General features: G+C 57.0%; 1 protein-coding gene across 4 annotated transcripts; it reads left to right on the top strand.

Moving 5' to 3' along the window:
- Positions 1-1,191: 1,191 nt before the first annotated feature.
- On the top strand, positions 1,192-24,319 carry GRAMD1A (GRAM domain containing 1A). 4 transcript variants are annotated; one of them, XM_065899382.1, is made up of 20 exons: positions 5,491-5,544; positions 9,913-10,123; positions 10,229-10,249; positions 10,729-10,813; positions 10,943-11,046; positions 11,128-11,223; positions 11,975-12,055; positions 15,355-15,467; positions 15,641-15,791; positions 16,326-16,524; positions 17,518-17,661; positions 19,229-19,347; positions 19,440-19,582; positions 20,157-20,260; positions 20,348-20,521; positions 20,640-20,727; positions 21,599-21,610; positions 21,941-22,048; positions 22,132-22,252; positions 23,863-24,319. In XM_065899382.1, exons 1-20 carry the CDS (start codon positions 5,537-5,539, stop codon positions 23,953-23,955), a joined length of 2,175 nt encoding a protein of 724 aa, XP_065755454.1. In that variant the 5' UTR covers positions 5,491-5,536; the 3' UTR covers positions 23,956-24,319. The 4 variants fall into 4 exon arrangements, with proteins under 4 accessions (XP_065755453.1, XP_065755454.1, XP_065755455.1 ...); XM_065899381.1 differs by lacking the exons at positions 5,491-5,544; positions 21,599-21,610 and adding an exon at positions 1,192-1,463; XM_065899383.1 differs by lacking the exon at positions 21,599-21,610 and having other exon boundaries at positions 5,537-5,544.
- Positions 24,320-24,999: the final 680 nt, after the last annotated feature.

Raw genomic sequence — 24,999 nt, 5'->3', positions numbered from 1 at the left:
GGGAGAAGTGGGGACAGGCGGGACATTGTGCTGGCTGCCACCAACAGGAGACATGGAGCAAGAGAGGCCTAGGGCGAGGACAGCCCCTGGCTCCACGGGCCGTCAAGAGGGAAGGGCCTCTTCTGAGATATGAATGCCCCCACCGGCACCCCGCCCTTCTCCCAGGAACAGCTGGCCAGAGGGGAATATGACTCCAGCTGGACACGCTATCCCGCCTGACAGGGTCGTGACTCTCTGGCCCAGCCAGGACTCCTGGCGGAGAGAAAAGGGCCTGGTCACCTGCCCTCACCCTGGAAGTTGGAGCAGACCCTGTGAGGACGGAAGGAGGAGGAAGCCATAAGGTAGGGGCGTTGGGGTGTCTGGGAGGGACTCTGGGGTACAGGCCTGGCCTGTGAAGGTCAGGGTCTTCCCAAACCAGGGGAAACCCTCTCTGGGCCCCACGGGTCCTCCTTCCCTCTACCCCCAGCAGCTGGGTGCCAAGAAGCCCTTGCCACGTACTGCTGTGAGGACAGACAGACACTAATCTCATCTCCCCAGACCCACGAGGCCTCCAGGATCATAATCACAACGGCAGGAGCTGGCCTGGTTCCTTCCCTTTGTGTGTCTTGGGAGGGGCAGTTGCTGAGCAAACAGGGAAGGGAAATCCTGGATTCTGCCTCTCTTTTCCGCTTCATCAGCCCGTTACTCAGGCCCAAGGGCCTCTAGGGCCCACCCAGGCCTGGCTCCTTCCTGGCCCTGTGTGTGGGGAAGGGTGCTGGGGTGGTGGGTATATATCCACCCAGGGCTTGGCCTTGGTGAATTCTCAGAAAAAATAAACCCCAGTCTAGGGGCATGAACAGAGTTCACTGACCACTTATTGTGGTCCGGGCCCTGGGCTGGGCCCTGCACTTGTCAGAGCTCCCTGACACTGCCCGGTCACCCTAGGATGTCGCTATCTGGATCTCCAGTTTCCAGAGAGGAACCTGAGACTCAGGGTCGAAAAGGAGGATGTTGGCAGAGGTGGGAATCCCACCCAGACCTCTCTGACCCCCACACTGTGCTCTGAAGCTCAAGCTCACCCCTCCTCTCGGAGGAGCAGCAGGGGGAGGGGGGAGGGGCAGGGTTTGCATGGGAACTCTCCCCTTCACCTCTTCACCTCTTCTTTCTCCCCCAGAGGCCAAGACCCCCAACCGGGCAGGCAGATCTCTCCCCATGGCTGAGTTCCTGCCCCTGCTGCCTTGCGCACCCCTGCTGACCCAGGACGGTGGTGCCCAGGACTCACCTGTCCCCCCAGCCAAGTGGCAGAGCCAGCAGCCACAGGGTGGCAGGGCCCAGGGCCTGGCCTCTAAGCCCTGGAGGCTCCCAGAGGTGGCCTCCATTCAGATAACGCCAGCCAGCGATGGGGACTCACCCCCCTGCACCCCACCTCCCCAGCGCCTGCTGCTGCCGAGGACCCCAGACCTGGAGAGTTTGCCCCAGGACAGGTCAGACCTGGGTGGTGGGATGGGAAAGGGGTTCTCTCTCTTGGGACCCACAGGGTGGGTTCCCTGTGGCTGGCACTCCAGGTGGGGAGCTGAAGGTCAGTTAGAATGTGGCCTTAGCCCCACAGGGGCCTGACTGGAAGCTGTGAAATAGATGCAGAAAAAAATTGCAGCTGGGAATATGTGTTGGGATAACCAACTGAGTTTAGCTGAGCACTGCTTACTAAGACCAGAGGCGAACATTCTCTTTTGACCCGCCTGGTGTTTTTCAAACTGTGGGTCATGACCCATTTAAGGGCTGCTGCAACCGCTGCAATTGCTACACGGCAATCAACACTTTCCCCCAAACAGAATCAGGAGAGAATCGAAAATAACAGTGTTAAAAAAAAAGAAGAAGAAAATCACACACTGTGTGAGGCAGTGAACAAGTGTGGCTTCCTACAAATGTTGTGACATTACATATACAGCTGTCCCCGGTATCCATGGGGGTATTCCAAGACCCCTGCAGATACCAAACTTTGCAGATGCTTAAATCTCTTATATAGGGCTTCCCTGGTGGCGCAGTGGTTGAGAGTCCGCCTGCCGATGCAGGGGACACGGGTTCGTGCCCCGGTCCGGGAAGATCCCACATGCCGCGGAGCGGCTGGGCCCGTGAGCCATGGCCGCTGAGCCTGCGCGTCCGGACCCTGTGCTCCGCAACGGGAGAGGCCACAACAGTGAGAGGCCCACGTACCGCAAAAAACAAACAAAAAAATCTCTTATATAAAATGGTGTAGTATTTGCATATTACCTACTCACATTCTCCTGTATACTTTAAATTACCTCTTGATTACTTATAAGACCTAATGCAGTGTAAATGCTTTGTAAATGGTTGTAAATACTATGTAAATGGTTGCCAGGCAGCAAATTCAAGTTTTGCTTCCTGGAATTTTTTTTTTTATTGAAGTATAGTTGATTTACAATGTTGCGTTAGTTTTAGGTGTACAGCAATGTGATTCAGTTATACATACACACATATAGCTATTCTTTTTCAGATTCTTTTCCATTACAGGTTATTACAAGATATTGAATATTGTTCCCTGTGGTATACAGTAGGTCTTTGCTGTTTATCTATTTTATATATAGTATTAATCCCAACTCCTAATTTATCCCTCCCCAGCCCCCCAATTTTTTATACAAATATCAAATTATTATTTTGTACACCCGAAACTAATATATTATGTACCAATTTAAAAAAATGGAAGTGTAGTTAATTCACAATGTTGTGTTAGTTTCAAGTGTACCCCTCCTGGAATTAAAAAAATTTTTTTTTTCGACCCTTGATTGGTTGAATCCACAGATGTGGAATTTGCAGATACAGAGGGCTGACCGTATTTTTAAGTGTGTACTTGGAAACCAATGTAAAAGGTATTTCCTGCTGAAACTCTTGGGGAAAAAAAAAAGTTTAAACAAAACTTCTGCATAGAAACACTACCTCTGGCACAAGGAGACAGGAACAGGGAGGTTCAAGGCTATAGGAGGAAAGAGGAAAGAACTACATTGGCCTTGAATAGAAATGTCCATTGTGGTTTCTTCCAACAATGAACATTCGATAAGAGTTAAAGTTTATGAAGTAGGGCTCTGTGTATCAACGTGGAGAAGTCTCAGAAACAATGAGGGTTGCAAAATGATACAGTAGGAGCCTAACTGTGTATCTTTTTAGAAGACATTGAATAATAGGATATATTGTTATTGGATGTATCTTGATGCAGAAAAAGGATAAAAAAATGTACAGAAAGAACACACACCAACTTCAGGGCAGGGGGTACCTTGGGGGGCAGGAACAGAAAAACGAGGGATGGGGACTTGGTAACTGTAACTGTAATCATTTATTTCTTAAAGAAAAAGGATCTGAAGCAAAAATGGCAAAATGTCCACATCTGTTGATGTCATATACGCTTGGTAGGGACCAGGATGACTCTTGCATTTTTCCTTGATTGGGAAATAAATATTCCCTAATTAAAAATTTTAAAGTATTTCAAAAGAAGAAACAGGCAAAGAGAAATACAAAGAAAGAGAACAGTGAGACAAAGGGAGGTGGTGGAGGGAAGGCCTGGCTGAGATCTGACCCTGAGATCTGACCTTGAGAGGCAGTCATGGGAAGCAGGGGGGAAGAGCTTCCCTGCAGAGGCAAAGCAAGTGCAAAGGCCTGGGGTTAGGAATGTGTCTGGGGAGTTAGAGGAACAGCAGGGAGGCTGGGTAGCTAGAGGCTGTGAGCAAGGGGGAGCCAGAGGAGAAGTAAGACTGGAGTCTTAGGCAACAAGGGGAGGACTTTGCTTTCAGCGGGACTGAGAGGTGGGGCTCCAGGAGGGCTCCAAGCCCCGAGGGCCCTGACCTGACACCAGTTCACAGGCTCCCTCTGGCTGTGTGTGGGGAGCAGACTGTAGGGGCGGGATGGGAGCAGGGAGACCAGGCAGGAGGCTGTGTGATGGTCCAGGAGGGAGGATGGAGGCTGGGCCTGGGTGGGGGCAGTGGAGGAGCCGAGTTTAGATTCTGGATAGACTTTGTGGGTGGAGCCCACAGGGTCGGCTGAGAGACTGGATGTGCGTGTGAGGGAAAGACAGGGTCAAGAAAAGCTGAAGTTTGGGGCCTACCATCCACCAAAATGGAGAAGACAGTGGGTTTTTTTGGAGGGAGGGGGTGTAGGGTGGGAGAGCCATGGGAATGGAGTTTTTTTTCAACAGCTAGGAACAGCCTGTCCTAGAGGAGCGGGGAGCAAGTCTCTGTGCTGGGGCGTCCGTGGCCAGGAGCTGCGAGATGGGACTCCCATGTCTGTGTTCTCGGACAAGGGGTCCAGGACACCGACAGACTCAGGCAGCTGATAACTCAGGCAGCCGCTGCAGAGACAGGCGCAGGTTATGGCGTCACGGGAGGGTTGCGTCCAACAACAGTGACCTCGGCGAGGCACTTCCCATCTTTGAGGCCAGGCTTCCCCTTCTGTAAAAGGGTAGTCCCTCCACCCCCCACCCCCCCACTGTCCTGTGGGAAAGTCCTGACCACAGAGTTAGTGGGATCCCCAGGACTAGGTGACTTGCTTGAAGTCAGATAAGCGCCAGGGAGGCTGACTCTAACTCGGGCTGGCTGACGCGGGCTGGGACCAAGAGGGGTCCCCAGAAACCAAGGCGCTGGGCCTTCCGGGGGCCGACAGCGGGGGTTCAGAGATGCGGAGAGGGAGGCGGCCTAGGGCCCCACCCGCTTTCCGCCAGCTGCGTACCCACAGCCGCAACCCCTCCGTTTCCCCGAATCTCCATCCCACCCCCAGCTCCACCCCACCTCTCAGGTTCCGCCCCGGGTGTGGGGGGGTGCCGAGAGCCCCCACCCCGGGGCCTCACTGGAGCCGAGGACCCCTTTCCCGCTACCAGGGGAGCGGGTCGGGCCTGTGCCCAAGCCTCTAGCTGCCATGGCGGTGTCGTGTTTTAATCAAGTCTGTGTTTTTCTCCTGTCTTTCCCCCTCCCCGGTCCACTTCTCTGTCTCTCTCCCTAGAGCCTCTGTCTGTTTCTCCTCCTCTCTCTTGCTCTCTCCGTGCTCTGGCGTCCCAGCCGCCCCTCTCCATCTCTGTCTCGCTCTTCCTGCCCCAGCGCCCCGTCCCTCCCTCTCTAATTCTCCCTCTCGCGTCTCCCTGTGGCCTCGCTCTGTCCCCGCCGTCCCTCCCTCGCCTTGGCCAGCCCCCCGTGGGTCTCCCTCTCGCTCTTCTAACCTCCTGCTCTCCCGCCTCCCTGCGGCCCCTCTCTCCCTCCAGGTACCTGACTCTCTCCATCTAGGCCCCGCCGCCCTCCCCGCCTCGGCCGGTCCCTCCCCTCCCCCCTCCCTCCCGCGGGCGGGGGGCGGTGCTGTGACGCGACGGGGCGGGGGCAGGAAGGGGGAGCTGACGCTGCGGCTGCCTCCCGCGGCCCCGGCCTTTTGTGCGGGCGGCGGGCTGCGGGCGGCGGGGTCGGGTGCGGGCGGCGGCCGAAGAAGGCTAGGCGGCTGCCCAGCGGGGACGCTCAGCCGGGCCCGGCCCTGCCCTGCGGCTGGGCGCGCCCACCGCTCCGCATCCATGTTCGAGTGAGGACCGCGGCGGGGGCGGGGGAGGTTCGGGAGAAGGTCGGGGGGGAGGGGGCTCCGCGGGCTCGGCTAGGGGTGGCGCGGCAGCGGCCGAGATCCGGGAGCTTGTGCACCGGGGGCCAGCCAGGGGGAGGGGAGGGAGGCGTTGGGGGCCCATGGGTGCGCTCGGGGATGGGCCCTGACGGCGGGGAGGCCCCCGGGGCCGGTTCGTTGGCTTGGCGGGGCTTTGGCTGGGGGACCCGGCCTTCCTGGAGCGCCCGGGCCTCCTTCGCCTCTGCCTGGGAGGCGAGGGGTGTGCGCGAGGCTGACCCAGGTCTTCGGGCCTGCGGTCGAGGCAGGACGCAGACGAGCCCCCTCCGGCCGGGCCCCCAGGTCACGGAGCCCGGGGCAAGCCCGGGAGCAGCCTCTCCCGGTCTGGGCCCCCTCCCGCCTTTGTGATCTGTTGCTGGGCCCGGGGCTGCTCGGATGGGGGCTGTTGCGTGGCTGGCCGGCCGACCGCGTGCGTGAGATCCTCTGGGGTCGTGGGCACGGAATTGACCTACTCTCTGTCTGGGCCCAGAGTATATTTTAGATTTTGCATTGTAGGTGTCTTGGAAGTGTGTATGCGTGTTTGTGTTCCTAGCGGGCAGGCAGCTGTGATCCTCTTTGGCTCCGTGTGTGTGTGTGATTTACCTCGAATTCCATCTGTGGCTCCATGTGTTTCTGTAAGCTCCCTGCGTGTGTCTGATTGTGACTGTAGTGTGGGTCTGGGGCTTTGTGTGTGTGGCTGTGACCTTCCGTGGTTGTGTGTGTGTGTAATGTATCTCATCCCGTCAGACCTATGCATGTCTGATTGTGACTTTGGAGTGTGTGTACATGTGTCTAAGTCTCCTGGTGTGCAGGCAGCTGTGATCCTCCTTGGCTGTGTGCGTGTGTGTGAATTTAGCTGGGATACCGTCTGTGGCTCCATGTGTTTCTGTAAGCTGCCTGTGTGTTCAGTTGTGACTTTGTAGTGTGTGTGTGCATGTGTCAGGGGCTCTTTGTTTGCTGCTATGACCCTTTGCCTCTGTGTGCTTATAATTTGCCTCTGAACCTGTTAGCTCTGTGTGCAAATGTAAGTCACCTGTGTGTGTCCATGTGTGACATTATTGTGTGTCTGGGGTCGTTGAGTATGACTGAAACCCTCTGGGGTTGTACCTTTTATTTATTTCTGGTTCCATCTTTGTGTGAAAGTTCCTGTGTGTGTCGCTTCATGACATTGTGCGTGCCTGGGCTTCCATGTGAGCAGCTGGGACCCTCTGGGGCTTTGTGTGAGAGAGAGACCCCTTGTGGCTCACAGTGAGCCTGGGACCCTCCCTCCTGAGACCTTGGCTGTACCCTTGACTCTCCGGAGCAATAATCGTAACTGATGCTGTTCCGCTGTTACAGTTTATAAAGCATGTCCCATGCGTGATTTCAGTACCTGGCCACTGTGTTGTCGAGATGTGTCCACGACCTCCCGGGGCTGCCTTTTCCCCAAGTCCTTCATGGCTGTGTGAGTGTCAGGGCTCTCTTGTCAGTCAGCAACAGCAGCTGACATGTCCATCCCTTGCCACGTAAGAGCAGGTCTTTGCTCTGGCTTCCCCTCCAGATGGGGAATGCCATGAGAGCTGAGCTGACCCTAGACTTCATTTACCTGGGTTGTGCACGTGTTAGCTGGGGTCCCCTGTGACTGTTCTTTCACTGTGTGGCTCTCTCTGTAACTGTGGGAATGTTACTTGCTTTCAAGTCTCCTCTGAGACTTTCTTGTGCCTGTATGTGTGAAGGTACCTGGGACGTTGCACGGTTTTCTGTTTCTGTGACCCTCTGCAGCTGCGTGTGTGTTGTGCATGCGTGCACGTGCATGTGTGTGTAACTCCTGGGACTTTGTGTGTGGCCGTGGCGTCCTTGTGTGTGACTGTGCTGAGACTGTGGCTTTGTGTGTGACTGTAATATACCTGTGATACTACTGCAGGGTGTATGGGGGGTGAGGGGTAGGGGAGGCTTCTTACAACTGTGGGGAACTGCAGTTTGCCTGTGACAGTGGCTGTGTGTGAGCCACGTCGAGGTTCCCTTTTGTGCACACCTGTGTAGGCCTCTGCCCCTCTCTGACCGGAGGGAGTTGTTGGCCTCTTTAGGCCCGGGAAACCGGAGGTGAGGTGTCTGCAGTGACAAAACCCCATTCTCTTCCAAGTCCCTGAGCCATGTCACCGTGTCGGGCTCCTCCCTTCCCCTGCTGCAGCCTGCCTGGTTGGGCAGCCTCCGGGCTGTCAGGCTTGAGCACTTCCTCTTTGTCCTGCCAAGGAGCGAGATCTGGGGGCGCAGGCTGGGCCCTGTCTGTGTGTGTTGGACTTGTCTGCAGGCGCCTTCCCTAGACCTGAGGCTGCAGGAGAGTAGGATAGGTGGAGGAGGGGTCTGCATTTCGGGCTAGAGAGGCTGGAAGATGAGGCAGGGGAGGAATGTGGTCACCCCTCCTTTAAACCCTTCCCGAGCTCACCAGGGCCGTCAGGGTGAAGCCCGAACACCTGCTCAGGGCCCAGAGGGCCTGCAGGTGGGTCTGTGGCCTCCTGTCCTCCTTCCCCAGCCCCGCTGGCCACCTCGCTCCTCCTCAGACCTGTCAAACTCAGTCCTGTGCCGGAACTCACCGTTCCTGCCCCTAAAACAGTCTTCCCTGGCCCCTTGCCAGATCTGCTCCTTGTCCTTTGGGCTCAGCTCAAGTGGTCCCTGCACACCAACCCACTTAGCCCTCCTTATCTCCGTGGTCCTCAAACTTGAACATGCATTAGAGTCTCCTGGGCCCCACCCACACTTCCTGATTCGGGAGGTCTGCGGTAGATTCCAGACTCTGCATTTCTGACAGCTTCCAGGCACTGCTGGCGCCGCCCCTGTGCGCAGCGCTGCCTCACAGCACTGACCAGTGTCTGAGATCATCATCCTTATTTACGTGATCTCTTACTGATCGTCTCTGTTCCCCCATCAGAATGTCAGGTCCCTGCGGGCAGCTGTTGGGTCTGTCTTGCCCACTTCTGTGTCCCCAGTGCCCGGTGCAGGGCGGGTGCTCCGTGTGCACTTAGGGCTGACTGACTGGGGTTGGCGTCCGTTTGGGCTCCAAATACCAGGCTGAGGTGTTTGTGCAGGGGTCAGCGTGGCACCTCGGCAGCAAGTGCTCTGGGGTGGCAGCAGGGCTGCGTGTTCCATCTTAGCCCGACAGTCCCTACTCAGCCAGAGCACCTTCCAGGTGGTGGGCTCTGTGTATGTATGTCCTATAGACAACCCTGGGAGGTGGATACTGCTGTTATCCCCATTATACTCAAGAAGAAACTGAGGCACAGAAAGGTTCAGGCACTTGTCCAAGGTCACAGGGAAGTGGTCCAGCTGAGATCTGCAGCAGCCTCAGCCTGCGGAGGGTTGGGCCAGTGGTACACTTGGTGGAATCCAAGTTTGGAGGGTGGGGGGCACGGGGTGGGGTCAATCGCTCATTCAGTCTACAGGGGCAAAAGCTTGCGGAGCACCTGCTGTGCGCCAGGCCTCATTCTAGGCAATGGGGTGCAGCTGGGAACAAAACCCCCTTCCCCCGTGCAGTGCACCTCCTGGTGTGGGAGGATTTGAAAGGCGCAGGGGAGAGAAGAGGGAGGGGGCTCGGGGGCTCGGGAGAGGGGATGTGGTTTATATGGCGGGGCGAGGGGAGGTATCTTGGAGAACTGGCCCCTGAGCAGAGGCGGTAAGGACCTTGCCTTCACCTGGAGTGGAATGCAGGGGGAGAGGACTAAGCCAGGAGGTCCCTGACCTGAGCAGCGAGGAGGCTACTGCGATGTCCAGGAGCGGGGAGCATGGAGGCTGGGCCAGGCCGCTGGAGCAGGGGGAGGTGGGCCGAATAGAAATAATGGAGATAGATTTTAGAGCCGGACCATGTGGGACTTGCTAATAGAGTAAAAATGAGGGGTGAGTAGGAAAGAAGGAGACGCTTAGGTTTTTAGCTCCAGCCACTGAGTGGAAAGTGGTCCTTCAATAAATATTGATGGTATGAATGAATTAATAAGTTAATTTTAAGACCAGCAGGCATTACTGAGAGCTCACTATGTGCCAGGCTCTGTTAGAAGCCCTTTACGTGTACTGATTTGTTTAACCCTCCAGACAACTAGAAGAGGACATGCATTTCTCACCCTTGGATTACAGATGAACTGACCGAGGCCTGGGGAGCTAGGGGGCCTGCTCTGGGTCACATGGCTAGGAAGTGGAGCAGGGTGGGTAGGTGGGGATCGATGGGCTGATGGGTGGGCCCCCCCCCACGCCGGCCTGTCCCCCCACGCCGGCCTGTCCCCCCACCCCAGCCTGTTTTTCCCCACAATGCCCCTCTTCCTGTTCCCCCAGCACCACCCCGCACTCTGGCCGGAGCACGCCAAGCAGCTCCCCATCTCTCCGTAAGCGGCTTCAGCTCTTGCCGCCAAGCCGACCCCCACCTGAGCCGGAACCGGGTACCATGGTGGAGAAGGGGTCAGATAGCTCCTCAGAGAAGGGTGGGGTGCCTGGGACACCCAGCACCCAGAGCCTGGGCAGCCGGAACTTCATCCGCAACAGCAAGGTCAGTTGGTGCAAGCCCAGGTGGGGTGGGGGGAGCAGTGGGGGGAGGGGTGGGAGGGCAGGGGCATCCCGAGGCTCATTCTGACTCCATTCCTTTCTCTTACAGAAGATGCAGAGCTGGTACAGTGTGAGTATCGGGGCAGGGGGCCTTGCTGGAAGGATGAGAGGGAGGGGGACAGGTGCTGGGCCAGGGGCCCCTGGCTGCAGTAGTCATGGAGTGGGTGCTGGGGTCAGCAGACCTGGGGGTCACATCCTGTGCTGCTACTTACGTGCTCTGTGACCTTGAGTGAGTTGCGTAACCTCTCTGGGTTTCTCTCTCCTTGAGAAACAGTTCTGACCTTACTAGACTGAAGGGAACATTCACTGAGAGTCAGTGATACTGGTGGGTACGTGGTACGGGACCTGGCTTAGGCAGCAATCAGTAAATGGCTCTCGTTATGGTTACTCTTGTGTTAACAGGCAGTAGGAGCCAGAGGTGAGCTAGACACTGAAGCCTCAGAGAGGCTCCTCCCAGGCTGAGGAGACTGAGGGGTGCTGGGAGCTTTGGGGGACAGAATTAGGGGTGTGGCCCCCTGTCCCGGTTCTCACCTCCCAAACTTCCCCCAGATGCTGAGCCCCACGTACAAGCAGCGGAATGAGGACTTCCGTAAACTGTTCAGCAAGCTCCCTGAAGCCGAACGCCTCATTGTGGGTGAGTCCCTGCCAGCCAGACCCGGGGCTCCCAGCTCTGCCCTCCTGACCCTCCCGCATGTGCCGGCCCAGCGGCCAGGACAGCCGTGTGACTCGGGTGTCTGCCCGTCTCTCCCCTCGGCCGCCTCAGATTACTCCTGTGCCTTGCAGCGCGAGATCCTCCTCCAGGGCCGCCTCTATCTCTCCGAGAACTGGATCTGCTTCTACAGCAACATCTTCCGCTGGGAGACGACAGTGAGCTGACCGACCTGGGACGAGGAGGGGCCCCAGGGCGGGCAGGGCCCTGGCCCCTTCTGACTTGTCTTTTGTCCTCAGATTTCCATCCAGTTGAAGGAAGTGACGTGTCTGAAGAAGGAAAAGACGGCCAAGTTGATCCCCAACGCCATCCAGATCTGCACGGAGAATGAGAAGGTTAACGAGAGGACCAGCAGACAGGGGCCCCGGGCTCCCCGATCTTCACCGGCTCCTCTCTCCTCCCCACCACCCAGAGCCCTGTTGACTCAGCAACCAGCTTCTCTAATCTTCCCTTTCTCTTTATTCTCCCAGCCCCAGCATGGGCTCCTGCAGTCTCTGACCCGGACTCCTGCACCTGCTCCTGTCTCAGGCCCTGCAGTCTGTCCCCTGACACAGCTGTTCAGGGATAGTATTAACAGAAAAATTCTATCAGCCCAGAGGCCTCCTCCACTGGGAAGCCTTCCCTGATGCTCCATGTATCATGATTGTTGCCTCAGGGTCCATCCAAGAGGGCTGCCTCACACCAGTGGCCCAGACAGGACTGGAGAAGGAAATGGGGCGGGAAGACTTCAAGCAGACTTCCCTTTGTGTTTTCTTGGCCAAAAGGGGATCCGTTGGCCACCCACTGTGGGCACAGGAGACTGGGAATGTGCCTTGGGCTTCCCCCAAGCAGCCCAGCCAGTTTGGGCTGTGAGCTCTGGACTGTGAGCCCTGGGGCCAGGGCCGGGGGCCATCTCCTTATCGTGGTGACTCCAGGGTCATCCAGTGCTGGGCTGGGCACAGGACAGATATTCTGTGGAATGAGTGAAGGGATGAATGATTACATACATCAGCATGGAGAGCCGGGAACAGGGTGCAGCGGGTGGAGCTTCCTCCTCCCTCCAGCCTTGTCTCTCCCCCAGGGCTCACACACCTCTCTCTTCTGCAGCATTTCTTCACCTCCTTTGGGGCCCGAGATCGCTGCTTCCTCCTCATCTTCCGTCTCTGGCAGAACGCACTGCTTGAAAAGGTGGGCCTGGGCGAATCCTGGGCAGGGGGGCTAGGGGGAGGGCTGCAGTGGGGGGACCATGGAGCCAGAGATACCAGGACTCGGGGAACTGGAGGACCCCTCCAGCTCTTCTCCATGGGCACCAGACCCAATGTGCCTGCAGCTCTTCCATAGGCCCCCACGGGGGGCCGCCACGGTCTCCGGTGCCACACCCTGCCCATGAGAAATGCGTACTCACAACCGCTTAGTCACCACCTGCAAATCAAAAATTCTCCGAAGACGGGGAGGTTTTTGGTAAAGCAAAACTTGACTTGAGCTGACATGGTTTACAGTCCCTATCAGTACTGTCTAACAGTTTTGTGCTGTGCTGTCGGTATGGTAGCCACCGGCCACACTTGCCTGTTGAACTCTGGAAACGTGGCTAGTGTGACTGCGGATCTGCATTTTTAATTTAATTTCAGTTTTAATTAATTTAAACTTAAAACACCACGTGTGCTTCTTGTATAACAAAGGTCTGTATTTATCTCAACTAATGGGACTTTTCATATGTTTGAGGACCAAAAAATAATAATGTGAATGACTGGGGTAAACCTTAAATATAGTTGTGACTATGTATAATATTACAGTACCCAGTACAGAGTATACCAGTGATCCTCAAACGCCGTAGTTTCAGGAATCCTTTGCACTCTTTAAAATAATTGTAGACTCCAAAGGGCTTCTGTTTAAGTAGAGTATATCTATCAATATATACTGTATTAGAAATTGAAACTGGGAAAAAAGTTTTTAAAGTGTTCAGAGTTTGAGAAAGGAACAGAAGAAGGGCAGGTTTGGGAGAGGTAGTGGTGCAGTGGGTCAGTGGGAAGGCCTCCCACGGAGAGTAAGTTGTTCAGTGTGTCTTTTTTATTTCTTTAATTTCTTGGCCTCGCTGCGTGGCATGTGGCATCCTAGTTCCCCAACCAGGGATCGAACCCGCGCCCCCCTGCAGTGGAAGCACAGAGGCTTAACCACTGGACCACCAGGGAAGTCCTGAAACTGGGAAATTTTTAAACACAAGATACACAAACACGCATTACATTAGCCACCAGAACAATGATAAGGTCACATAGTCTCTGGAAAACTCCACTGTACACTCATGAGAGAATAAAAGTGAAAAAGGCAAGTGATATACTACTAGTAACACTTACCATACTTATGAAAATAATTTTGCCCTCATGGATTCCCTAAAAGCGTCCAGGGGATGCCCAGAAATCCTTGGACCACGCTTTGAGAACCTCGGGTATACACTGTACTTACTGGATCCTAAATATAATATAGATATTTTTAGTGCTGTATTATAGTGTAGGCAGTGTATTATCTTTCTTAAATCCCCAAATTGCTTAATTTTGAATCGAGTCTTACCCCGAAGATTCTGAGTAAGGGATTTCAGACATTTACTTTTCACATTCTGATAGTCTACTATGGGCCAGCCCTGAGTGGGCTCTCCTGGAATGCCCACTGTGGTTGCATGAGTTTATGTGGCATGCATTCAGCTGCAAGTAGCTGAAAACCCAGCCAGACAATGGTTTAAACAAACAGACACTGAATTACTTCAGATGATAATAATCATAATAGCTAACACTTAACAGAGCTATTGGGTGCAAGGGACTGTTCTGAGCTCTCCATGAATTAACTTATTTAATCATCACAGCCACCCTTCAAGGCAGTGTGGTTAGTATCTTTATTTCACCAGTGAAGCACAGAGGGAAAGCCTTGCCCATGGGCACATATGCCTTTCTGTGGCAGAGCTGGGATTCTGACCCATTACAGTCAGGCTCCGGAGTCCACTTAATCACACTGATGCCCATGTAACAAGAGGTCTGGAGGCAGGCAATCCAGGGTAGATTTGAGGGCTCCCTATGTCATCCAGGACCCAAGCTCTTGTCCATCTTTCCACACCATCGTCCTTCTGCATATTGATGTTTTGTCCACATGCTTGTTGCCTCATGGTTGCAGGTGGCTGCTACAGCTCCAGATGTCATGCCCTCAGTTAAGTGTCCCAAACATGAAAGAAGAAAGGGATGGATGGAAAGTGGGCATTCCTTTATCAGGAAGGGAAAGCCTCCTTTAGCAGACTTCTCCTTGTATTTCTTTGGCTAAGACTTGGTCACGTGATCACCCTTGGTTGCACAGGAAGCTGGGTATGTGGCAAAGGAAAAATGAGTTGATGTAAGCGAGTTATAATTCCCTGGGGCTGGGGAAGATTTTCACCCCAAACAAATCAGGGTTCTGCTGGCAGGAAGGGATGGTGGATAGATGTCAGGTAGGCATCACACAGTGGCTGCTACCGCTGGCTTGTAGCACCTCAGAAGGCCCCAACCCACTCCTCCAGCAGGGCTGAACTCACTTCCTGTCTTCAGGGGCAGCTCCAGCTGTGGCCATCCTCAGGGGCGAGAGCACTGGAGCAGGAGCCCGAGGGAGGGACAGTGCAGTGTCAAAGTCTCCAAGGAGGACAAGGGCAGCCAGACTGCTGGGGATGGAGTTCAGCCCCGTCACCGAGTGCGAGTCACTGAACCCCGTTGGTCAGATGGGGACCGTCCCTCCTTCACAGCACCGGAGCTGGGCCTAGAATAGAGCTTGGAAATGTCAGCTCGTGGGAGGCAGTGCAGTCCAGTGGTTAGCTCCAGGGCTAGACCAGCCCCCTGGGATCACATCTCAACACAGCCACTTCCTAATTGGATGACATTACCCACCTCTGTGCCTCAGTGTCATTATCTTAAAATGATGACAATATTAGCACCTACTTTACAGAATGGCTTTGAAGACTTGTTGAGTTAGCATGCATAAAGGGTTAGAAGAATGCCTGGCACATGGTAACAACTCAGTGGATGTCAGCTGCTGGTACTGCTACTGTTATTACTATTAGATCTCATCAGCATCATCCAGCCACTCCAGCCATGGGTAGCTTCTGAGGACACCTGGGAAAGTAGTTGGGGGCAGGACAGCATGGCAGGTGGGAGCATTGGCTCTGGAGTCTGGCTGGGTCTGAACCCCAGAGCTGACCTCAAGCACGAGTTCTCCACCCTGGGCCTCATATTCTCTGTAAAACTGGGAACTTTAACCTGTAGCTGTGGAAGTATTGTGAGGACCTAAGGGAGAATTCCTGAGCACGCTGGTTCCTATGCGATGGGGTGCCGAGTGCGATTGGCAGAGGTCTGGGATGGGAGGTCATGCTCCCCCTTGTGGACACCAGGGGAACTGCTGAGGCTGAGGGCTGGTGGGCGCGGGTGGAAGGGCTCTGGCCCTGATAAGGTGGAGGCCAACCTAACGTCCTGCCTGCCCAGACGCTGAGTCCCCGAGAGCTCTGGCACCTGGTGCATCAGTGCTACGGCTCAGAGCTGGGCCTCACCAGCGAGGATGAAGACTATGTCTGCCCCTTGCAGCTGAATGGTCTAGGGTGAGTCGGTAGCTGGAGGCTGGTTCCGGGGGTCGGGAGGAGACAGCAGGGGCTGCGTGCAGAGCTCCTGGAGTCCTGGGTGGACTGAGGCGGGGGTACAAAGTCCGGGAGACCAGGAGGGTGTGTGGGTGTCTCAAAGATGCAGCGGTCTTACTCCCTCTCTTTCTCTGTAGGAGCCCCAAGGAAGTGGGAGATGTAATCGCCCTGAGCGACATCACCTCCTCAGGGGCAGCTGACCACAGCCAGGAGCCAAGCCCAGCAGGTTCGCGCCGTGGCCGCATCACCCCCAGCCTTTCCCGGGCCAGCAGTGACGCAGACCATGGGGTGAGCGGGCACGTGGAGAAGCGAGGACGGTGCTGGGTGGTGCCGGGGAGAGAGAGGGACAGACTGACAGATTGAGGGGGGACGGGGGGAATGGATAGAGAAGAGGTAGGTGGAGGGGTAGGTGAGGGGATGGATGGAGGGATGGGATGGAGCTGGGAAGATGGGCAAGGAGACTAGGCACAGGTAGGGAAAGAGGGAGACAGGCAAAGATGGGGCAGGTAGATAGATGGGAAGCGGGAGAGACAGAAGAGCCGATAGAGGGCTGGCTGGCTGGATGAGGTCGGATACAAACAGATAAGGCATGGACAGGACAGGCGTAAGAAAGCTCATGGCCCAGGCATCCAGGACAGGCCTGGCTGAGAGGCTGAGAGGAGTCCTCGTCTGGGTGGCCCCAGGGCCCCCTGTAGCTCAGCGAAGAGCTACACGTGACCTCCCCGGCACTGGTTCTCCTACAGTCTCGAAGCCTTCTGGTGGATGTGGGTCTACAAGGGGCCCTTAGGCTGGGACAAGGCTGGATTAAGCTTTTCTCTGCAGGCAGAGGAAGACAAGGAGGAGCAGACAGACAGCCAGCCAGACGCCTCCTCCAGCCAGACAGTGACCCCGGTGGCCGAACCCGCGAGCTCAGAGCCCGCCCCACCTGACGGGCCCGCCTCCCTGGGCCCCTTGGATCTGCTGCCCAGTGAGGAGCTGTTGACAGACACGAGTAACTCCTCCTCATCCACGGGGGAGGAAGGTGAGGCAGGTGGCCGATTCGTTTGCTTTGGGTACACGTGACAAACCTCACTCACTCACACGGGCTGCACCGAGGGATTCGCTGGCTCGTGGGACTGAAAAGTCCACGGAGTAGGCAGCTAAGGTAAGGCGTTTAAATGGTGTTGTTAGAAATCTGTCCGTATTTAGCTCTGCTTTGCAGACAGCTTAGCAGGGTGGATAGGAGTATAGGCTCTGAAGCCAGGATTGGCTCAAATCCTGGCCACGCTGCTTCCTAGCTGTGTGACTTGGGCAAATTATTCAACCTCTCTGAGCCTCATTTTCCTCATCTAAAAATTTTCCTCACCTGGGGTTAGCAATAATACTACCCACTTCATAGTGTTGTCATTGAGAGAATTAAATGTCTTAACACAGGTAAAGTGTTTGGGCCAGTTAGTAAGTGTTGGCTGTTATTATATCATCATCATCATTTCCATTTTCTCTGTGCCAACTTTATTCTCAGATAGCTTCTACTCTTGTGGCAGAAAGAGCCCCAGCCCTGCCCCAGACAAGCCTAGCAGAGAGAAAGCATGGTTCTCCCACTGGCTGCACCAAAAGCTCTAGGGTTGGCTCTGACTGGAGAGCAAGCCCACCCCTGAGCCCCTCACTGTGGCTGATGGCCTGGCTTGGGACACACACACACCCCTATCCGCCCACCCCTGAGCCAATCACTGGGGCCGAAAGCTCAAGCTAATGGGCAGGCCCACCCCTGTCATCACTGGGACCGCAGGTGCGTGAGCCTAGGCGTGTGCTCCGCCTTGAACCCATGGTGGTAGCTCTGATTGTCTGGGCTTGGGGCACACGCCCACCCTGTGGTGGAGGGGGGCTGAGTAGCTCCGTGTCTGTGTCCGCTCTGGTCCAGGAGGACGGGGCTGCCCAGGCACCCCACAAGGCCTGGGAGTGGGGAGGAGCGGTCACTCAGAGGGAAACTGAGGAACGCAGGCAGCCTCATCCCCTGTCCTTCTCTGTCGCCCAGCCGACCTGGCGGCCCTCCTTCCCGACCTCTCCGGTCGCCTCCTCATCAACTCCGTCTTCCACGTGGGTGCCGAGCGGCTCCAGCAGATGCTCTTCTCAGACTCGCCCTTCCTGCAGGGCTTCCTGCAGCAGTGCAAGTTCACAGGTCAGGGGCCGAGGTGACCAAGGTACACGGGAGGGGGTGAGGAGGGGCAGGCCAGGAGCCGGGCAGGCACTGCTGTGCAGATCAGGTGTGGCAGGCTGGGGAGTTAAAAGCAGCGTCTGTGAGGCCAGAGGGGCTCCGCCTCTTACCAGCTGAGTGGACTTGGGCCAGGTGCGGACCCTCTCTGTGCCTCGGTTTCTTCTGTGTGATGCGGGTGTGATACTAGTTACCTGCCTTGTCAGGGTATCATGAGAACTAAATGAGTTAATACTAGAAAAGTGCCTAGAACAGTAGCAGACAGTAAGCATTTAATAAATACAAGTTAATGAGCACTCTGTCAGGCCCGTGCAGAGACCGGGACAGATGAATTCTGGAATCTAGTGAGAACAGCAGTAAACAGATACTCAGGCAGATAAGGGTGTATGTCAGAGAGGTGGCTGTGGTCTGGGGGGTGTTAGGAAAGGCTGCTGGAAGGATGTGACGTTGAAACTAAGGCCTGAAGGAGGAACTTTCGTAGGGAAAGTGGAGGAGGTGGGAGAGAGGAGTCCAGGAGCCCAGCAGGGTACCTGCAAAGATCCTGAGGCTGGAGGCTGGCACTGGGAGAAGCCGCCTGCGGCTGGGCCCCTGTGGCCAGGTGTGGAGAGGGGAAGCCGCAGCACCAGCAGAGGCAGAAGGGCTGAGCAGGGGACTAGCAGGGAGCTCGGGAGGCTGCAAAAGAGATTCAAGTTGGGGAGGGCCTACTCAGATGGTAGTTTTCTCTGTTTTTTTCTTCTGTACTGATACAAACGAACCACGTAGAATCCCCTGCAGAATGAGTAAGACTATGCTTTGTGTTGGGGGCACTCGAGTCCCGCAAAACTATGCTTATGTCCTGGAGAGACTGGTACATGAGACTGAGGAGCTCAGACTCTGTCTGGCAGTACTGGGGAGCCATGGAGTGTTGTAGACAGGTAAGGGGCAGGGTCAGGCTTGGCTTTAAGAAGCTACCGCTGGACCAGGGGTAGAGACGGAGGCCAGGAGCTCAGGGGGAGGCTGAAGAGCGGCCCTGGACAGACAAGGATGGGCTGCACTAGGACAGTGCTCAGGCGGTCAGTGAATAGACGGGGAGGGAGTGTCCAGGACGAGGCTCAGGGCTCTGCAGGAAGCCTGGAGGACAGTGGGGCGAGGAGGGATGTGTTTGAGGAGATGCGGAGGCCAGTGGGTGTGAGGGGCCCTGGGGACTTCCAGGGGAAGGTGTTCAAGAGGTGGCAGGACCCTAGGTCTGAGGCTCAGGGGAGAAGCCAGGACTGGTAAGGAGAGGAGACTGGGGCTGCAGGAGTAGAGGAGGTGGCCCAGGAGGGCTGAGAAGTGTAGGCAGGAGAGAGGTCCCAGCTCTGAGGATCATCAACGTGTGAAGTTTTGGGCGTCCAGAGGGAAGATGGGGCAGACACCGGGGTGGGGGCAGGGAGGAGGCGCAGGTTTGGAGGCAAGTCTCCAGAGAACTGGAACCTTCCAGAAAGGCTGAGTCTCCTACAGCCTGTGGGCAAAGGACCGGAGAGTGGTGTCTTCACTCTGCCCCTCCATCCTCCAGACGTGACCTTGAGCCCCTGGAGCGGGGACAGCAAGTGCCATCAGCGCCGAGTGCTGACCTACACCATTCCCATCAGCAACCCGCTGGGGCCCAAGAGCGCCTCTGTGGTGGAGACACAGGTGTGCCAGGCAGGGTGGCCAGCGGGTGGGGCGGCCGGGGGCCAGGGTGGGGGGCATGGCGCTGACTCCCTGTTCCTCCCCTGGCCCCGCAGACGCTGTTCCGGCACGGCCCGCAGGCAGGCGGGTGTGTGGTGGACTCAGAGGTGCTGACGCAGGGCATCCCTTACCAAGACTACTTCTACACTGCCCACCGCTACTGCATCCTGGGCCTTGCCCGGAACAAGGCCCGCCTCCGGTGAGCAGTGGCCCAGCCCCTCCACCTGACCCCTGGTGGTCCCAGGGCCCCTGCCCCAGTCTCCCCACCCCGAGTCAGCTGCAGAATGCTCGTTGCCATCGTGGCAGGCGAGCAGAAGTCAGGAACACCCCGAGGTGTTTGGCCTGAGCCACCAGAAGGATGGAGCCGCCATTGACTGGGAGGGGAGGGTGGGGAGGGGCAGGTTTGGGGGAAGATTGGAGCCCAGCTTGGGACTTGCTGAGATGTCTCTCAGAAGCCCGTGTGGAGTTGGACGCGGCAGCAAGATGGAAGGGGTTTGAGGGTGAGGTGTAGGCTAGGATGGCAGTCTGGGTGGGCAGTGCTGGGGCAGCGCCGAAGGCGGGAGACCTGCCAAGGTAGCGGGTGTGGACAGAGAAGGGGCTGCGGGCTGAGTGGGGTGGTGAGTGGGGATCACAGGGAACCCTTGGGGGGTGTCTGTTTTGTCTGTGGGTGACAAGGGGCCCTCTCTGAATCAGGGGAGGAAAGGCTGCCCCCGGGAATGGGACAGCAAGGCTGGAGTCAGACCCTGACCCCCTCACCCCTTTCCCGACCCCAGAGTGTCCTCCGAGATCCGCTATCGGAAGCAGCCCTGGAGCCTTGTGAAGTCTCTCATTGAGAAGAACTCGTGGAGCGGCATCGAAGATTACTTCCACCACCTGGGTAGGGGACAGGGGTCCGGCCAGGGCCACAGACAGGGTCGGGGCCTGGCCGGGTGCAGACATACAGGGTCCTCTCTCGTGTCTGCAGAGCGAGAGCTCGCCAAGGCCGAGAAGCTGTCTCTGGAGGAAGGCGGGAAGGATGCACGCGGGCTGCTGTCCGGCCTGCGCAGGCGGAAGCGGCCCCTGAGCTGGAGGGGCCACGGTGACGGGCCGCAGCACCCGGACCCTGACCCCTGCACCCGGGTTGGCATGCACCCCTCAGGTGAGTTCCGTCAGGGCTGGGGTGGGGGGGGCGGGGGAGGAGCTGGGGATCTGGGTGGGGTGAGCCCGTCCATCTGGGTGGGGATGAGTCTGTCTGACTCCGAGTTGCTCCCCCGCAGGCTCCCTCAGCTCCCGCTTCTCAGAACCATCCGTGGACCAGGGCCCCGGGGCAGGCATCCCCAGCGCCCTGTTTCTCATCAGCATTGTGTGAGTAAGGGGGCCGGGCTTGGGGGTCAGACAGGCCTGGATCTGCACCCTGGCTGTGTGAGCTTGGGCAAGTGCTTGGCCTCTCTGGGTCTCTGCTTACGTGAGAGCACGGGCTCCCCACCCCATAGCAAGGATTAAAGGAGGTGACGTTTGAGATGCGCCCAGCAGGGCTCCTCACATGGTGTACTGCTCAGTCTGCCATGGCGAGGTCATCCCTGCAGGGAGAGGGAAGCCTCGGGGCTCTGGCAGGGGTCAGAGGGGCCAGACCGCGCCCCCAGGGCTGGAGGAGCAGGCCCCCGAGGGAGCCGGAATTGGGTGAACCAGGAGAGGTGTGCAAAAGGAGCAATGGCACTTACACTTCATTCAGGTTTTATGTGCCCAGCCCTGAGCTGTGTGATGCGAGGGACACAGTAGCGACCAGCAGCCCTGGGGGGAGACAGACCTGGCACCAGACCAGAGGGATGGGGTGGTGATGGAGGAAACATGGGCGGAGGGGACAGGGAAGCCTTCGGAGGCCAGTGAAGGCTTCCTCCAGGCTGGACAGGTAGGCCGTCAGGGAAGGCTTCCCAGGAAAGCAGAGGACTCTGAGCTGAGACCCCACGGGGATTAGGCGGGGAGACCGACATGCACAGAGGCCAGGGCTAGGGGCACGGTGCTCTGAGGAAATGGAGATGAGATCCATGCTCCCCGCAGACCCTGGGCAGTGAGGGATCGGCCACACGTTCAGCCTCTCTGGGCCTCAGTTTGCCAATAACAGCAGTCCAGTGAGGTGCTGTGCGGTGCACCCAGCTCAGGGCTGCCGGGGTTGGGGGGTGGCCGGGACCGGCTGGGCAGCTCTCATCTCTTTGTCTCCCCCTCTGTGCCTCCTCAGGATCTGTGTGAGGTAGGGTCCTGCGTCCTGCCCTCCCCTCATCTGTGTCTCACCCTCAGCTTCAGCCCCTTGTCTTCGCTCCGTGCCCCCAGCTCCCCCAGCGAGGTGGCCTGGAGTAGCAGTTGAGGGCTCGGGCATCACACAGGCCTGGGTTTGAACCCTGACTTTGCCGAGTATGGACTGTGTGACCCTAGGCATGTCATTCACCCTGTCTGAGTCTTAGTTTCCTCCTCTGAAAAGAGAGCTAATCGTGGCACCCCTTCAAGGTGTGGTCACGTGGGTGACCCCCCACTTGTGGGAGCGTTGGTATCCTGACCTCTGACCTCTGACCCCTCCCCCCAGCCTCATCGTCCTCATTGCCCTCAACGTCCTCCTCTTTTACCGCCTCTGGTCCCTGGAGAGGACAGCCCACACTTTCGAGTCCTGGCACAGTCTGGCCCTGGCCAAGGGGTGAGTGGGTAGCCCCAGGGAGCTGGGAGCTTGGGGAGGTCAGGGGAGGCCCAGATCCCACTCAGGCCCCGTATCCTCCACAGCAAGTTCCCCCAGACGGCCACGGAGTGGGCGGAGATCCTGGCCCTGCAGAAGCAGTTCCACAGCGTCGAGGTGCACAAGTGGAGGCAGATCCTGCGGGCTTCTGTGGAGCTCCTGGACGAGGTGCGGCTCTGGGCTGCGGGATCCTGCATGCAAACCCCAAGATGCGGCATGGGCACCCGGGCCTCACTTCCCTTCTTTGTTAAATGAGAAAAGCCGTTCATAGTCCCTGCCTCCCAGGGTTGCTGGAAAAATCAGTGGGATGGGAAAAAAGTCCAGGGATGTCTGACTTCAGGCACGGCTCGATCCAGCCACTCAGTAGTAAGAATCAGTCTCTCTCACCTGGTCTTGACTCTGCCCACCCCCAGGGTTGCCTTTGTTTGGGGCATCCTAGGATGACCAGTACGGTACCTACAGTTCCAGGGTAACATCCAAAGGTCACATTCCCATCCCTGAACCAGTCATAGTGGCCAGGGATAAGGCTTGGTCACTGAACCCCTCCCCGCCTATGAGGTGACTAAGGGGTCACGTGAGGGTGGGAAAGAGGTTCTCCAGAGGTTATTGGGATCTCATCTCCAGAAGGGGTTGCCCCAGACAACCACTGCAATTCGCTGGCGGCATCGACTCAGATGGCCAGGTTCAAATTCTGACCTGTGACCTCGTGCAGGTGACTTCACCACTGGGGCCTTGGCTTCCTCCTCTGTAAACGGGATGATAATCGATGTTACCTCAAGGGCTGCTGTGAGGATTAAAGGAGTTAGCATCTGAGTAGTGCCCAGCTCATGCAAACACCTCACCTGCATTCACTGTTGTTAGTGAGATCCCGCAAAGCAGGTGCTCAGTAAATGTGGTGGGGGGAGGCGTCAGCACAGACGCCGGGCGCTGGGGAGCATCTGGCATCGGCTGGGTGCCGGAGGGCATCAGAGCCCACGTTGCTGGGTGATGGTGAAAATCGTTCCTGGTCACTATGGGCTGGAATGCTGAGGCTCACCTTTAGGGGCCTCGCTGCACCCTGAAATCACGCTCAGAGGGAGATGCTCATGCAGGAAAGGGCTGTGCAGGACAGGGGAGAGGGATCATTGAGGCTGGGCTCCCGTCGCTCAGAGAGAGGGAGGTCAGGGCCTTCCCATCCTCAGTTCAATTCTGATGATTTTCCTCTCAAACTGCCAAGGGCATGGGATTGACTGCACAAATGACTACTAACGGCAGACACCAATTGAGCCGTGCTGTTCTAAGAGCTAAGATGACCAACTGATTTTGTTTCTCATGGCCAGGCTCCAAGGGGGGGTGCTCTTGTCACCCCCCATCTAATAGACAGGAACGTCGAGGTAGAGGCATTCCCAGGGTCGCACGGCAGGCAGTAAGAATAGCTAATGTGTACCCAGCACCTCCTGTGTGCCAGGTCCTAGGTGTCCACCCGTCAGATCCCTGAATTAATCCTGTGAAGCACGTATGTTACTGACCCACGTTTCAGCTGAGGGACCTGGGACAGTTAAGGGACTTGCCCAAGGTTACCCAGTAAGTAGCAGAGCCAGGACTTGAACCCAGGCCACCTGGGCCCCTTCCACCTGCTGCCTATGAGAAGTGAAACTGGGTGCAGAATGGCTGGGGTGCAGAGGCACAGGCTGACCTTGGCCTCTCTGGACCTTCCCCGGTTCCTCAGCTGCGGCATGTTGGGGGGTGCGTCACCCTTCCCAGCACTCATCCCCCACCCTGCCCACCTCTTCCCCCAGATGAAGTTCTCGCTGGAGAAGCTGCATCAAGGCATCACCATCTCAGACCCTCCCTTCGACTCCCAGCCACGGTCCGACGACAGCTTCTCCTGAGGATATCTGGCCACTCGGCCGTCTCCCCAAATGGACAGATGGACACAGAGGCTCGGTGGCCACTGCTGGCTCGGTGTGAGCGCCGGGAACCTCCCGCCCACCCCTCCCAGTGGCCCGGCCAGGGGCCACGCAGACATGGGGACCACAGAACCGAGATGCACTTTAGACCAGCGTGTGAGTCCAGCTGCCATCGCCTGCCCCGCCAGGGCACTGGCCCGGCCTTCGGCAGGCCCCCCACTAACTTATTGTGCTCGGCTGGGGTTATGGGGGGCACCTCCCGGGGTGCACGATTCCCTCAGCTCTGGGTTTAATGTATTATATTTATTTGGGGCTGACAGAGCCCCAATAAAGGGTTGGAAATGGCTGTGGTTGTGCCTGCGGGGCCCTGGGAGTGGGTGGGAGCCTCCTGTCACACTCAGATCCCGCTGTGGTAGGAGGGGCGTACCACCCCTTTTCTGGGGCCACAGTCACTGACGCGACCTGGAATCCCTGAGCATCTTTCACAAGCTTTGCACCATCAGGGTCCAGTGTGGAGTCTGTGAGGACAGATTGGTGGCTGGTGGCTTGGTTCAGTCCTACCTCTGATACTTAGTGGGCATGTCACCTGGAGCAGGTCAACCTCTCTGAGCTTCGGCTTCTTCTTCTTTACAGTGAGCATAAGAATAGTCCCTGTTGGGGACTTCCCTGGCGGCCCAGTGGTTAGGACTCTGCGCTTCCACTGCAGGGGGTGTGGGTTTGATCCCCGGTCAGGGAACTGAGATCCTGCATGCCGTGCTGCAAAAAAAAAAAGAATAGCACCCGTCTCCCAGGGTTGTCAGAAGTGAGTCGTTCTCCCGGAGGGCTCTTTAAAAAGCAGAAGGCCGGACCCCACCCTCAGTTTCCGACTCAGCAAGTCCGGGGCGAGTCTGCTGAGCTCCTGCACTTCCAACAAGTTCCCAGGTGACGCTGATGCTCCAGGGACCCCACTTTGAGAACCGCTTTATTAAGGTTTCAAGGAGTTAATAAAGGTGGCTACTTATAACAGGATCTGCACAGAGTAAGTAT

The sequence above is a fragment of the Phocoena phocoena genome, chromosome 20 (assembly GCF_963924675.1).
Source record: "Phocoena phocoena chromosome 20, mPhoPho1.1, whole genome shotgun sequence".
NCBI lineage: Eukaryota > Metazoa > Chordata > Mammalia > Artiodactyla > Phocoenidae > Phocoena > Phocoena phocoena.
This window is presented reverse-complemented; position numbering and strand designations above follow the sequence as displayed.